This window comes from Dermochelys coriacea, chromosome 11, assembly GCF_009764565.3.
Source record: "Dermochelys coriacea isolate rDerCor1 chromosome 11, rDerCor1.pri.v4, whole genome shotgun sequence".
NCBI classification, from domain to species: domain Eukaryota; kingdom Metazoa; phylum Chordata; order Testudines; family Dermochelyidae; genus Dermochelys; species Dermochelys coriacea.
This window is the reverse complement of record NC_050078.2, coordinates 79492765-79508678: the sequence shown is the minus strand read 5'-3', so window position 1 is coordinate 79508678 and position 15914 is coordinate 79492765. Positions and strand designations below refer to the sequence as shown.

Sequence of the window (15914 nt, the reverse complement as noted above, 5' to 3'; positions counted from 1 at the left end):
TACTAATATCTATTCCTACTCATCTGGTTAAACGAGTAACTCAACAATCGTGTTTAGATGCCCACAATTATAGGTACCTTAGAAATGCCCAATGTTGATATTACCATACCTGAGATTCACATTACAGTTTAAGTAACAATATGTATACTACAAGACACAGAATTTATAAGATAGCTAAATTAATGTTGATGATGGATCCTTAAATTACTTTACTGCTTATTATTTGTATTGTGGTAGTGCCCAAAATCTGCTAAGCCACATTTCAGGCCCCAAAGAGCTTATACTTTGCAAACAAACCGAACATATGCAGGATAGGGGAAAGGGATACACTACACAAGAAAGGTGATCTGGATGATGGCAGGCACATCTTGCTAGCTTCATATTGGGTTTAGGGTGGTTTTTTTTGGTTGGTTGATTTTTATGTAAGTGTATTCATATTTTGTAGGCAAAGCTGCAACAGTGGTTTTTATGTTCTGCATTTCCTTTTCGGTGAATCCAAACAGACAACCAGACTGTTACATTTACATGGCCTTTGCATTTTTATAAACTGATCATGACATGAAACATGATTGTTAGGAATGAACACCTAAGCAGACAAACTCTTTTGTCCTGACTTTTTTAAAAAACAAATTCAGATTATTTAGCTGAATATTTATTCTCTTAAAACTTATCTTACAATTAATTAGATGTTTTAAATCAACATTAGAAAGTCAATTGTTTTTCCATTAAAAAAAAATCCAAGGTCCCAAACTGTGAATCTGAATATTCTACAAACTGTAGGTCCAATCTAGTAAAATTTATGCACATGAGTAATTTTACTCATGTGAGTAGTCCTACTGACACAAATTAAAATCCAAATCTAAAGTAGAGTTAGATACTGAAAGTGGTGTGGAACAATTTTATGGCATGGAAGGTGCTAAAGAGAATGGAAGGCACAATGGGAAAGCCAGGATGAACTAGCTTGGTGCGTCTTTAGACGTAATGCATACTATACTGAGATTAAATTTTTTTTTTTTAAACAGCATAAGCAGTTTCTGCTTGGGCTATGTTATTTTAGGCTCTCTACACTCCTGAGTTATTTCACTAGGGCTTCAGGACCTTGGCTACTGTAAGATTAGGCTTCTGTTAACACAAAACAAGGAATTTCCTGCAATGTTTATGTCATTTTCACTATATTTCAAAATGCACATTTTTAGCAGAAAAAACACTGATAACTACAGGTATGTTTAAAATGGTCAAATACTTCCTGGAAATAAAATAAAATGGAGAGCAAATGATAATTTAGACCTCAATATAGCAAAGATGTATGAACTTAATTTACAGGATGTGCTTAAGTGGTTTGTTGAATAGAGATGGACTTAAGCATATGGAAACTGCGTGATCATGGGAGACTTTAACTTCCCAGATATAGATTGGAGGACCAGTGCTAGTAATAATAATAGGGCTCAGATTTTCCTAGATGCGATAGCTGATGGATTCCTTCATCAAGTAGTTGCTGAACCGACTAGAGGGGATGCCATTTTAGATTTAATTTTGGTGAGTAGCGAGGACCTCATAGAAGAAATGGTTGTAGGGGACAATCTTGGCTCAAGTGATCATGAGCTAATTCAGTTCAAACTAAATGGAAGGATTAACAAAAATAAATCTGCAACTAGGGTTTTTGATTTCAAAAGGGCTGACTTTCAAAAATTAAGGAAATTAGTTAGGGAAGTGGATTGGACTGAAGAACTTATGGATCTAAAGGTAGAGGAGGCCTGGGATTACTTTAAATCAAAACTGCAGAAGCTATCGGAAGCCTGTATCCCAAGAAAGGGGAAAAAATTCATAGGAAGGAGTTGTAGACCAAGCTGGATGAGCAAGCATCTTAGAGAGGTGATTAAGAAGAAGCAGAAAGCATACAGGGAGTGGAAGATGGGAGGGATCAGCAAGGAAAGCTACCTAATTGAGGTCAGAACATGTAGGGATCAAGTGAGAGAGGCTAAAAGTCGAGTAGAGTTGGACCTTGCAAAGGGAATTAAAACCAATAGTAAAAGGTTCTATAGCCATATAAATAAGAAGAAAACTAAGAAGGAAGAAGTGGGGCCGCTTAACACTGAGGATGGAGTGGAGGTTAAAGATAATCTACGCATGGCCCAATATCTAAACAAATGCTTTGCCTCAGTCTTTAATAAGGCTAAAGAGGATCTTGGGGATAATGGTAGCATGACAAATGGGAAGGAGGATATAGAGGTAGATATTACCATATCAGAGGTAGAAGCGAAACTGAAACAGCTTAATGGGACTAAATCGGGGGGCCCAGATAATCTTCATCCAAGAATATTAAAAGGAATTGGCACCTGAAATTGCAAGCCCATTAGCAAGAATTTTTAATGAATCTGTAAACTCAGGAATAGTACCGAATGATTGGAGAATTGCTAATATAGTTCCTATTTTTAAGAAAGGGAAAAAAAGTGATCCGGGTAACTACAGGCCAGTTAGTTTGACATCTGTAGTATGCAAGGTCCTGGAAAAAATTTTGAAGGAGAAATTAGTTAAGGACATTGAAGTCAATGGTAAATGGGACAAAATACAACATGGTTTTACAAAAGGTAGATCGTGCCAAACCAACCTAATCTCCTTTTTTGAAAAAGTAACAGATTTTTTAGATAAAGGAAATGCAGTGGATCTAATTTACCTAGATTTCAGTAAGGCATTTGATACTGTGCCACATGGGGAATTATTAGTTAAATTGGAGAAGATGGGGATCAATATGAACATCAAAAGGTGGATAAGGAATTGGTTAAAGGGGAGACTGCAACGGGTCCTACTGAAAGGCGAACTGTCAGGTTGGAGGGAGGTTACCAGTGGAGTTCCTCAGGGATCGGTTTTGGGACCAATCTTATTTAATCTTTTTATTACTGACCTTGGCACAAAAAGTGGGAGTGTGCTAATAAAGTTTGCAGATGATACAAAGCTGGGAGGTATTGCCAATTCGGAGAAGGATCGGGATATTATACAGGAGGATCTGGATTACCTTGTAAACTGGAGTAATAGTAATAGGATGAAATTTAATAGTGAGAAGTGTAAGGTTATGCATTTAGGGATTAATAACAAGAATTTTAGCTATAAGTTGGGGACGCATCAATTAGAAGTAACGGAAGAGGAGAAGGACCTTGGAGTATTGGTTGATCATAGGATGACTATGAGCTGCCAATGTGATATGGCTGTGAAAAAAGCTAATGCGGTTTGGGATGCATCAGGAGAGGCATTTCCAGTAGGGATAAGGAGGTTTTAGTACCATTATACAAGGCACTGGTGAGACCTCACCTAGAATACTGTGTGCAGTTCTGTTCTCCCATGTTTAAAAAGGATGAATTCAAACTGGAGCAGGTACAGAGAAGGGCTACTAGGATGATCCGAGAAATGGAAAACTTGTCTTATGAAAGGAGACTTAAGGAGCTTGGCTTGTTTAGCCTAACTAAAAGAAGGTTGAGGGGAGATATGATTGCTCTCTATAAATATATCAGAGGGATAAATACAGGAGAGGGAGAGGAATTATTTCAGCTCAGCACCAATGTGGACACAAGAACAAATGGGTCTAAACTGGCCACCAGGAAGTTTAGACTTGAAATCAGACGAAGGTTTTTAACCATCAGAGGAGTGAAGTTTTGGAATAGCCTTCCAAGAGAAGCAGTGGGGGCAAAAGATCTATCTGGCTTTAAGATTCTACTCGATAAGTTTATGGAGGAGATGGTATGATGGGATAATGGGATTTTGGTAAGTAATTGATCTTTAAATATTCAGGGTAAATAGGCCAAATCCCCTGAGATGGGATATTAGATGGATGGGATCTGAGTTACTATAGAAAATTCTTTCCTGGGTATCTGGCTGGTGAATCTTGCCCATATGCTCAGGGTTTAGCTGATTGCCATATTTGGGGTCGGGAAGGAATTTTCCTCCAGGGCAGATTGGAGAGGCCCTGGAGGTTTTTTGCCTTCCTCTGTAGCATGGGGCATGGTTGACTTGAGGGAGGCTTCTCTGCTCCTTGAAGTCTTTGAACCATGATTTAAGGACTTCAATAGCTCAGACATGGGTGAGGTTTTTCATAGGAGTGGGTGGGTGAGATTCTGTGGCCTGCGCTGTGCAGGAGGTCGGACTAGATGATCAGAATGGTCCCTTCTGACCTTAGTATCTATGAATCTATGAATCTATATGCTTAAATGCTTTGCTGAAATAAGGCTAGAGACTTTGAGTATTCCTTTATATAGTAGTATTTATACAAACCTTATGCTCATTAGTAAAATGAGAAAGACTGCCAAAAGATGAAACCTTTAAGCATCTGAAATAAAACAGATGTTTTCATAAATAAACATGTCAGCATAAAAAAGTATAGAAATTGTCATTTTCTTAACTGTTCATTTTGGGCCTGATCCAACATACACCGAAGTCAACAGAAAGGCTTTCACTAATTTCAGTCTAACCTAGATCAGGCTTTTAGATATTCAAAGTCCTTCAACACCAATTAATTGTTGGTTTTCTGTTACACTACTGGTGCAACTGTTTTCACTAAGATTTTTTTCTGATGACATGTCTTAGTATTGGGAATAATTTTATTACTCAGGAAATCTCTATCTGAGCAGGGTCCTAGTCAATGGAATGATGTCAGAAGAACTCAGATTTTTTTCTTTTGTCTCCAGTTTGTTATAAGAATTTACAAACAATAATTGTCTGGGCTGCCTTCAAGGAACTGGAAAAAAATATGTCTTTAGTTCTATACTAAAAAAGTTCTGGGACTAAAATGGGTCTGAGTATACAAAATACAACATCTCTATATTTATACTTTTAAGTCAAGGATCACAATTTCTTTATGACCTCTAGTCCAGGATCAGTGCTGCATAATATTTACTGGCCCTGAAAGTGTTCGCATTGGTCCCACAGGATGTTGTGAGAGGTGAGGAGCTATCAAACAGTAAAAATCACATCATTCTGATTCTCATCTTCTTTTCCTCCCTCACCCCCTTCAATGCTGGCACAATTTTTAGAAACTGATATTTCACAGACTGTTCGAGATTATGGACCAGTGAAGATAAATGACTTCAACAGGAGCTACACAACAGTAACTAAGACTATCTGAACAGTTAGAAGATGTAATCCAACTTGGCTAATTCTAGTGGTTTTAGAGATAATGTTACAGAAATTAAGTATTTTACAAAAATAAAAGGGGGATAATAAAAATAAGATATTATGGTCTGATATCTCAATCTCTCAGGATAGAAAAATAATGTATGTCATTGAGAAATGGAAATGCCTGGCTTTCCACAAGCTGACCTTCCAAGGAATATTTCTAGCCTTGAAAATTAGTAAAATTATCACACCTTGAAAATATCACTGTGGCATTCAACAAAGCACGTAAGCAGGTCCTTAAGACCCATTTAAGCATATGTTTATGTTCTTTGCTGACCTGGGGCCCTTATGCACTGGTTCACAAGTAGACACAGCGAGTCCCAGACTCAGGGCCATTGTCATTACAATTCCTCCATTTTTGAAGATTCCATCCTTTTCTGATAAATACAAGTTTTACATCCAACTTGCAACTAAATTTTCCAGTGAAGCTATAATAGTTTAGTTAGCTAATTTGGCTAGGTTGGTGATTTTGGACAGACTGGAGATGCAATTTAAAAAAGAAATTAGACCGTGCTTGGAATACTAAGTTTCAGGAGAGAAAGAATGACCTGTGGCTAAGATACCAGTGTTGGACTCAGGAGGTTTGGGCTGAGCTCCCAGCTCTGTCACAGACTCACTGTGTGGCCTTGGAAAAGTCACAGACTTTGCCTCAGTTCTAAATCTATAAAATGGATATAAAACCCCCTACCTCACAAGGGAGTTGTACAAATAAATTCATTAATATTTGCAGTGCATTCATATACTACAGTGATGGAGACATATATGTCCCTAGATAGATACTTTCCCCCACAATCTGATTACCACCTTTGGTTTATTCTTCCTGCCAGGATGTAATAACAACTACAAGCATTTTCCTTTAAATAATGTGAACACCAATATTTAAATCAATGTAATTTAATCTATCATTTTTTCTATCACTGCAGGAGATCTACATTTAGAAGAAGGTTCAGGCTTCTTGTTCTCTAGGACGGTGATGGTCAATTACACTCAGCGGGGAAAAGAGCTAACTGGGGCTAGGTTTACACGACAAAGTTCTGTCGGCACAGCTATGTTGGCCAAACCTCCAATGTAGATGCAGTGATACTGACAGAGGAGTTCTTCTGACGACATAAGTAAGGTCGTTTGGAGGAGTGGTGCTACTGTGCTGACAGAAAAACTCCTTCTCTCGTCATAAACTGCATCTACACTGTAACTATACTGGCATAACATCTGTAGCATAGACACGGCCTTAGTCTCTCAGAATGGGAAAGTTACATAAAACGTGTGTAACTGTAACACACCTTATTTGTTTTTGCACATGTTTATTCTTAGAACAAATATGATAAAAAAAAATGCTGTAAACCTTTTATCACCCATCCAAAAATTAATGAGGTCGATGTCATGGCAGGATTTGGCTAACAAAGAAAATGTACTTTCTGCTTCATTCCTCCAATTTCCTCTCACAAACGAGTGGGCAAAATGCCAGAATCCAACCTATGCTTACAAGAAATAAACAGTAATTAATGAAGTGAATAGATACAAGTAATTTATAGTTTAAAATAATTAATAATCCCAAATCTTAAAGGAGGAGGGGCTTGACAGCTAAGAAGTTGCTAGATTGACAGGCTCACTGAGGTCTTATAATAAGGATCAGGTACAGCAAGAGAAGCAGCAGTGCATACTTACCTCACCCTATGCCCTACAAGTGTTTCTGACTCTTGACCTGAAAGGACTAAAGTTAGGGACACAAGTGTCCATGGCTTTCAATCCCTGGCTTCCTTATGAGACTATCAGAGTTACCAATTAGTGTTAACCATAGTTGTCTTCTATAATGTGGACCACTGTCTACTAGAAACTTGAATGAAGACACCAAATTCATTTCAGCTAGAAAAACATTACCTTGGTGCATCCTCCAAAAACATGTTTGAAATTTGTATTGCATATTCTTGACATACAGAAAACCCAATTAAAGACCACTGATCCTGTAAATGATGCAGATTTCAACCATTTATATATATCAGATAACATTGAAAATAATATTATTTTCAATTTTTTCTTAGTGAAAAAGTTGTGGTAAAATGGAACACTTAGCAAAATACATTACATTGTGTCAACAGTATTTCCATCTGAAATGTCGCATACATTTCACGAACTTCTTCATTATACTTCTGTGACAAAAGAGGGCTATGTTTATCAAATTAACTTCATTTTGTACTATGCATTGAAGATATATCTAAACTTTCCCAAGGCAAGTAGGTAAGTATAGCGGTCAGTAGGTTTCCTGTATAGGGTGGCATTTATGTGGCCATCGTTTATTAGCAATGTAATGTCTAGGAAGTGGATCTCTTGTGTGGACTGGTCCAGGCTGAGGTTGATGGTGGGATGGAAATTGTTGAAATCATGGTGGAATTCCTCAAGGGCTAGGATGTTGTTTTCTGGAAGATCACCATTCTGGCCACTATGGATGTAGAAGCCTCTACACCAACATTCCACACAAAGATGGACGACAAGCCATCAGGAACAGTATCCCCGATAATGTCACGGCAAACCTGGTGGCTGAACTTTGTCCTCACCTATAACTATTTCACATTTGGGGACAATGTTTACCTTCAAATCAGTGGCATTGCTATGGGTACCCGCATGGCCTCACAGTATGCCAACATTTTTATGGCTGACTTAGAGCCACTCTTCCTCAGCTCTCATCCCCTAACACCAGTATTCTACTTACCCTACTTATTCTATTAGACATCTTCATCATCTGGACCCATGGAAAAGAAGCCCTTGAGGAATTCCACCATGATTTCAACAATTTCCTTCCCACCATCAACTTCACCCTGGACCAGTCCACACAAGAGATCCACTTCCTGGACACTACAGTGCTAATAAGTGATGGCCACATAAACACCACCCTATACCGGAAACCTAATGACCATTATACTTACCTACATGCCTCCAGCTTTCATCCAGATCACATCACACGATCCATTGTCTACAGCCAAGCTCTACGATACAACCGCATTTGCTCCAACCCCTTAGACAGAGACAAACACCTACAAGATCTCTATCAAGCGTTCTTAAAACTACAATACCCACCTGCTGAAGTGAAGAAATAGACTGACAGAGCCAGAAGAGTACCCAGAAATTACCTACTACAGGACAGGCCTAACAAAGCAAGTAATGGAACGCCACTAGCCATCCCCTTCAGCCCCCAACTAAAACCTCTCCAACGCATCATCAACGCATCTACAACCTATTCTGAAGGACGATCCCTCACTCTCACAGACCTTGGGAGACAGGCCAGTCCTTGCTTACAGACAGCCCCCCATCCTGAAGCAAATATTCACCAGCAACCACACACCACACAACAAAAACACTAACCCAGAAACCTATCCTTGCAACAAAGCCCGTTGCCAACTCTGTCCACCTAACTTTTTAAGGGACACCATCATAGGGCCTAATCACATCAGCCACACCATAAGAGGCTCGTTCACCTGCACATCTACCAATGTGATATATGCCATCATGTGCCAACAATGGCCCTCTGCCATGTACATTGGCCAAACCGGACAATCTCTATGCAAAAGAATAAATGGACACAAATCAGACATCAAGAATTATAACATTCAAAAACCAGTCAGAGAACACTTCAACCTCCCTGGTCCCTCAATTTCAGACCTAAAAGTCGCAATTCTCTGACAAAAAAACTTCAAAAAAAGACTCCATGAGAAACTGCAGAATTGGAATTAATTTGCAAACTGGACAGCATTAAATTAGGCTTGAATAAAGACTGGGAGTGGATGGGTCATTACACAAAGTAAAAACTATTTCCCCATGCTAATTTCCCCCCTCCCCCACTGTTACTCACACCTTCTTGTCAACTGTTTGAAATGGGCCATCCTGATTATCATTACAAAAGGTTTTTTTTCTCCTGCTGATAATAGCCCACCTTAATTAATTGATCTCATTACAGTTGGCATGGCAACACCCATTGTTTAATGTTCTCTGTGCATGTATATCTTCCTACTGTATTTTCCACTGCATGCACCTGATGAAGTGGGTTTAGCCCATGAAAGCTTATGCCCAAATAAATTTGTAATTCTCTAGGTGCCACAAATACTCCTTGTTTTTTTTGCTGATACAGACTAACACAGCTACCCCTCTGAAACCTTTGCTAAACCTATGTTCCTTGCTTTCCTTTGTCCCCACAGGGCTTAAACTCAATGGAGCTCTGTGGGAGCATGACTAAGCAACTGTGAGGCTCAGGAGATCTCAGACACAGATCTCAGACACAGCAATGCCCTATGTCCCAAGGAAAGGCACAAAGAGGTCTAAGTCTTGGAGTGTGTCCTAAGTATCCAGACCCAGAAATGGTGATGAGATGATACCCAGACCCAACTGGCTTGGAAGCACATGAGAGCCAGTATACATATCCACTCAGACTGGTGTCCATATAAAGGGGTATTGGGCCAGATGGTAACAACTTATAGTTCCTATAAACTCCAAAAACGGAGTTCCAGGAAGCAAAACAAAAATCACAGTCCCTCCCAATCTACTTAAGTATAAACAAATCATTTGGCATCTTCCTTGTGAATGATCCAATCCAGATTTGTTTGGCTAAGTGTCACAGCAGAATTTGTTGAATATCTAAAATCCTTTTCACTAAAAAAAAGGAAGCTAATTTCCTGAGTGTTATTAATGTAAAAAGATCATAAGAAAATTCTGCTTTTCTAAACACCTGATTCCTGCCAGTTTATTAAAAATGCTTTAAGCTAGCGACACAATTTATGTGACTTTAATTTTGCTCGAGGTAAAGCATGCAAAAGTAGATAGTGTCATTTAATCACTGTACTTGGAAACTGAAGTATTCCTTCTAAAATGGAATAGTGAACAAAGACAATGTTTGTCTGCTTGGAATTTGTAAGCTACATTAGTTTTTGACATAGTAAGCCACAACTGAAATGGTAGGGGAAAAACATTATTGACATTTAAATAAAATTTAATTTCAGTGCTTGAATTTTTAAATTTTCACTAACTTTAAACAGTGATGATCTAACAGTACATTTCTTCTGGCTGTTATCAACTTTAGAAATAAAAGTCCAACTTTTTACTGAGAAATTAAAAAAATTCATTGGTAAGGCCCACACAAAATAATACTCTCAGCACCTTTTCGTAGCTCTGATTAGAAGTTACCACAAACTATTTCCAGATATTGCACATTCCTGCTGACTCAATAGATGCTGTTGGTATACAAACAAGGATATACATGAGAAGGAGCTAGATTGATATGTGGGTAGAGTGTGGGAGAAGAGAATCAAATCTGCCAAATAAGATGGGACAAAATATGAGAGATTCTCCCTCGCCCACACACATATACTTTTAAAAATCAATTACACAGTCAGCAGAAAGTTCAAAACAAAAAATTTGTTTAGGGATGCTTCTCATTACAAGGGTCATGGAAGTGAAGTAAGCAGTTCTCCAGTGATTTACCCCCAAGTTTTGGCAACAAGAGGATTAAGCAATTTGTTTTCTAAAGCATTTAAAAAGGAATATTTCTAGTTGTTTTATGTTCACAATAGATGATTAATAAAGAATATAAAAAAATACACAAGACTTAAAAATAGTAAAATAAAAAAGTCTGTTGCCTCAAATCCTATTTAACTAATTAAATTTAGTAAAAAGAAGGAAAAGGAACAATGATATTCAGCACTTAATTAGTTGCTTCTAGCACACTTGAGGAGATGCTGAATAGCATATATGCTAAGTGCCATTGTGTTCTGCACGGGCTGAAATTATGGAAAAGCAGCATCGCTTGACCCATAACCTCAGCCGTGCGGAACACAACACCATCCACAGCCTCAGGAACAACTCTGACATCATAATCAAAAAGACTGACAAAGGAGGTGCTGTCGTCATCATGAATAGGTCAGAATATGAACAAGAAGCTGCTAGGCGGCTCTCCAACATCACATTCTACAAGCCATTACCCTCTTATCCCTCTGAGGGTTACCAAAGGAAACGACACCATCTGCTCAAGAAACTCCCTGAAAAAGCACAAGAACAAATCTGCAGACACGTCCCTAGAACCCTGTCATAAATATAAAGGGAAGGGAAACACCTTTAAAATCCCTCCTGGCCAGAGGAAAAACCCTTTCACCTGTAAAGGGTTAAGAAGCTAGGATAACCTCGCTGGCACCTGACCACAATGACCAATGAGGAGACAAGATACTTTCAAAGCTGGAGGGGGTGGGGGGAAACAAAGGGTCTGAGTCTGTCTGTGTGATGCTTTTGCCGGGGACAGAACAGGAATGGAGTCTTAGAACTTAGTAAGTATCTAGCTAGAGATGCGTTAGATTATGATTTCTTTAAATGGCTGAGAAAATAAGCTGTGCTGAATGGAATGGATATTCCTGTTTTTGTGTCTTTTTGTAACTTAAGGTTTTGCCTAGAGGGATTCTCTATGTTTTGAATCTAATTACCCTGAAAGGTATTTACCATCCTGATTTTACAGAGGTGATTCTTTTTACTTTTTCTTCTGTTAAAATTCTTCTTGTAAGAAACTTAATGCTTTTTTCATTGTTTTTAAGATCCAAGGGTTTGGGTCTGTGGTCATCTATGCAAATCGGTGAGGATTTTTATCAAACTTTCCCCAGGCAGGGGGGCGCAAGGTTTTGGTGAGGATTTTGAGGAGAAAGACCTTTCCAAACGACTCTTTCCCAATAATAAACCTAGTTAAACGTTTGGTGGTGGCAGAGAAAGTCCAAGGGCAAAAGGTAAAATAGTTTGTACCCTGGGGAAGTTTTAACCTAAGCTGGTAAAAGTAAGCTTAGGAGATTTTCATGAAGGTCCCCACATCTGTACTCTAGAGTTCAGAGTGGGGAAGGAACCTTGACAAACCCTGACCAGGGGTATTCTATCTGCTACCCAAGATCCACAAACCTGGAAATCCTGGACGCCCCATCATCTCAGGCATTGGCACCCTGACAGCAGGATTGTCTGGCTATGTAGACTCCATCCTCAGGCCCTACGCTACCCGCACCCCCAGCTATCTTTGAGACACCGCTGACTTCCTGAGGAAACTACAATCCATTGGTGATCTTGCTGAAAACACCATCCTGGCCATATGGATGTAGAAGCCTCTACACCGACATTCCACACAAAGATGGACTACAAGCCGTCAGGAACAGTATCTCCGATAATGTCACGGCAAACCTGGTGGCTGAACTTTGTGACTTTGTCCTCACTCATAACTACTTCACATTTGGGGAAAATGTTTACCTTCAAATCAGCAGCACTGCTATGGGTACCCACATGGCCCCATAGTATGCCAACATTTTTATGGCTGACTTAGAACAACGCTTCCTCAGCTCTCGTCCCCTAAAGCCCCTACTCTACTTGCGCTACATTGATGATATCTTCATCATCTGGACCCATGGAAAAGAAGCCCTTGAGGAATTCCACCATGATTTCAACAATTTCCTTCCCACCATCAATCTCACCCTGGACCAGTCCACACAAGAGATCCATTTCCTGGACACTACAGTGCTAATAAGCGATGGTCACATAAACACCACCCTATACCGGAAACCTAGTGACTGCTATGCCTACCTACATGCCTCCAGCTTTCATCCAGATCACACCACACGATCCATTTTCTACAGCCAAGCTCTACGATACAACCGCATTTGCTTCAACCCCTCAGACAGAGACAAACACCTGCAAGATCTCTATCAAGTGTTCTTACAACTACAATACCCACCTGCTGAAGTGAAGAAACAGATTGATAGAGCCAGAAGAGTACCCAGAAATTACCTACTCCAGGATAGGCCCAACAAAGAAAATAACAGAATGCCACTAGCCGTCACGTTCAGCCCCCAACTAAAACCTCTCCAACGCATCATCAAGGATCTACAACCTATCCTGAAGGACGACCCATCACTCTCACAGATCTTGGGAGACAGGCCAGTCCTTGCTTACAGACAGCCCCCCAATCTGAAGCAAATACTCACCAGCAACCACACACCACATAACAGAACCACTAACGCAGGAACCTATCCTTGCAACAAAGCCCGTTGCCAACTCTGTCCACATATCTATTCAGGGGATACCATCATAGGGCCTAATCACATCAGCCACACTATCAGAGGCTCGTTCACCTGCACATGTATCAATGTGATATATGCCATCATGTGCCAGCAATGCCCCTCTACCATGTACATTGGCCAAACTGGACAGTCTCTACGTAAAAGTATAAATGGACACAAATCAGATGTCAAGAATTATAACATTCAAAAATCAGTCGGAAAACACTTCAATCTCTTTGGTCACGTGATTACAGACCTAAAAGTGGCAATTCTTCAACAAAAAAACTTCAAAAACAGACTCCAGCGAGAGACTGCTGAATTGGAATTAATTTGCAAACTGGATACAATCAACTTAGTCTCGAATAAAGGCTGGGAGTGGATGTGTCATTACACAAAGTAAAACTATTTCCCCATGTTTATTTTCTCCCCGCCCCCTGTTCCTCATACGTTCTTATCAACTGCTAGAAATGGCCCACCTTGACTATCACTACAAAAGGTTCCCCCATCCCCGCCCCCCTGCTCTCCTGCTGGTAATAGCTCACCTTACCTGATCACTCTTGTTACAGTGTGTATGGTAATACCCATTGTTTCATGTTCTCTGTGTAAATAAATCTCCCCACTGTATTTTCCACTACATGCATCCGATGAAGTGAGCTGTAGCTCACGAAAGCTTATGCTCAAATAAATTTGTTAGTCTCTAGGGTGCCACAAGTCCTCCTTTTCTTTTTGCTGATACAGACTAACACGGCTGCTACTCTGAAACCAACCATTTACTACCAACGCACTGATTAATAGGAATAACTAAGCTCAGATAATACCATGACACACACACTTACAGGCTCCAGATGCTGTATGTGGCAGATGTCTCCAATTGCTCCGGCATCTAGTAGCTCCTATATAAACAGACAGCGAGGAAACATAACTCAGTTTGCTCTGCCTACAAAGGGACACAAAGCCTCTTTCTGATACCACAAATAGACGTGGCAACTCTTGCGAATTTATCGCGAGTCACAATTTCTGAGTAAAATTAAGTCTCCTTCACGATCTAGCGATAGAACTCTCAAATGTCAGGATTTTTTTTGAGCTGCAGCACATTCTAAGAATGGGTTTCTGGTCAAACAGGAGTTACCTCCCACAAACAAAAGAATGTGGTTTCTCCAGTAGACAGTTACTTCCAAAGTACTTTGAAAGACATTGAGAATTTCATTTACATACTAGATAAACAAAGTTATCAAGCTGGGAGAGAGGGGGGAAGAGGGAGAGACACCACGGCTACACCCCAGCAGGGAAGAGAAACTTCATTTGAGGTATGAAGAAGGGGGAGAGCCAAACCTCAAATAAGCAATTGAATCAACTGGGAAAAAAATGAGCGTACTCACCTTGTGCAGTAAAGATGGTTCTTCGAGATGTGTGTCCTTGCGAGTGTTCTACTGTAGGAGTATGTGCGCCCCCTTGCGCTGCTGATTGGAGAACTTCGGTAGCTGTGTCTGTTGGGCCCGCAGAGTCACAGCAAGAACTCCGAAGTAGAGGGGAGGAGGGTGCGTAGTGGAGCACCCGCAGGGACACACATCTCAAAGAACCATCGTTACTGCACAAGGTAACTTCTTTGAGTAGTGTCCCTATGGGTGTTCCACTGTAGGTGACTCCCAAGCAGTACCCCCCTTGGAGGGCTGGGACTTCAGAGTTGGGTTAGTCACAGACGAAAGTACTGTGGAGCCAAAGATGGCAACAGAGGCAGAGTCCCCGATGATTGCGTAATGTTCTGCAATTGATGCATCCATCAATCCTTAACCAGGTTGCCGGTCTACTCAGGGAGACCAGGGGTTTAGAGAGCCTGCTCCTAAGTGACCAGAGGAGACAGCAAACACGAGCAGCTAACAGGGGAGTTTTGCGAAGGAGTTCTCCAGGTGAAGGAGGAGCAATTATGTGAGCCTTAGGGTGGGTCTGTTGACTGTAGTGTGTGTGTTTGTGTTTGTGGTGTGCTTGCTGCTTGACTGAAGTATATAGTGTGGTTGGTTTGTCTGGAGGACCATGAGCTGGATCTAGCAAGGCTAAGAGCTTCTTAACCAGGCTTTGATCCCTAAGCCCCTTAGCAGGGGATGGGGCTACTCGGGGAGACCAGGGGTTTAAAAAGCCAGCTCCTAAGTGACCAGAGGAGGTAGCAAATACAAGCAGCCACCAGGGGAGTCTTGCGAGGGAGTTTAGAGGGGGAGTGTGTGGTGGAGGCTAGATACACTTAACATTCTTTAAGGCAATAAAAAACTCCTAATAAAAACAAAACAACAACAACAGAGGAAAGAGCTGCAGGAGTAAAAAGAGAATGCAGGCAGAAGACCAGCAACAGAATGGGGGCTACCCAGTTTATTGCACTCAATGCAGCATGTATGATTATCCTCCCTATGGTACGTGCAAGGAGCTCGTGACCCTAAGAGACCATGTACGAGCTTTGGAGACCAGGGTGGCTGAACTGGAGGAGCTAAAGGAGACAGAGAGGTACACAAATGAGACTTTCCAGGATACAGCCGAACGATCCCACCCCCAGTCTGACAGCCTCTATGCTGTTGAGGAGGATGAAAGTCTCAAGGGAAGGAGAATATCAAAATGGAGCAGAGGGGAAAGATCCCATAGTTGGGACCCTCCTTCCAGATGATGTCATGGTATCCTCTTGCACTGAGGATACCTCTCTGGGAG

General features: G+C 40.6%; 1 protein-coding gene across 3 annotated transcripts in view; it reads right to left on the bottom strand.

Annotated features, from left to right (window-relative positions):
- The window catches only part of LOC119863821 (uncharacterized oxidoreductase YjhC-like), an 84183-nt gene that overhangs the window by 15239 nt on the left and 53030 nt on the right, over nucleotides 1-15914 (bottom strand). For 2 of the 3 annotated variants that reach the window (XM_038422776.2, XM_038422772.2), the window contains 3 exons: nucleotides 14060-14116; nucleotides 6506-6636; nucleotides 4264-4318 (listed from right to left, as the gene is read on the bottom strand). In XM_038422776.2, the coding sequence (XP_038278704.1) occupies nucleotides 4264-4318; nucleotides 6506-6636; nucleotides 14060-14116 (243 nt within the window). The remainder of the gene's footprint in view (nucleotides 1-4263; nucleotides 4319-6505; nucleotides 6637-14059; nucleotides 14117-15914) is intronic. The other variant, XM_038422775.2, reaches the window with a different exon arrangement.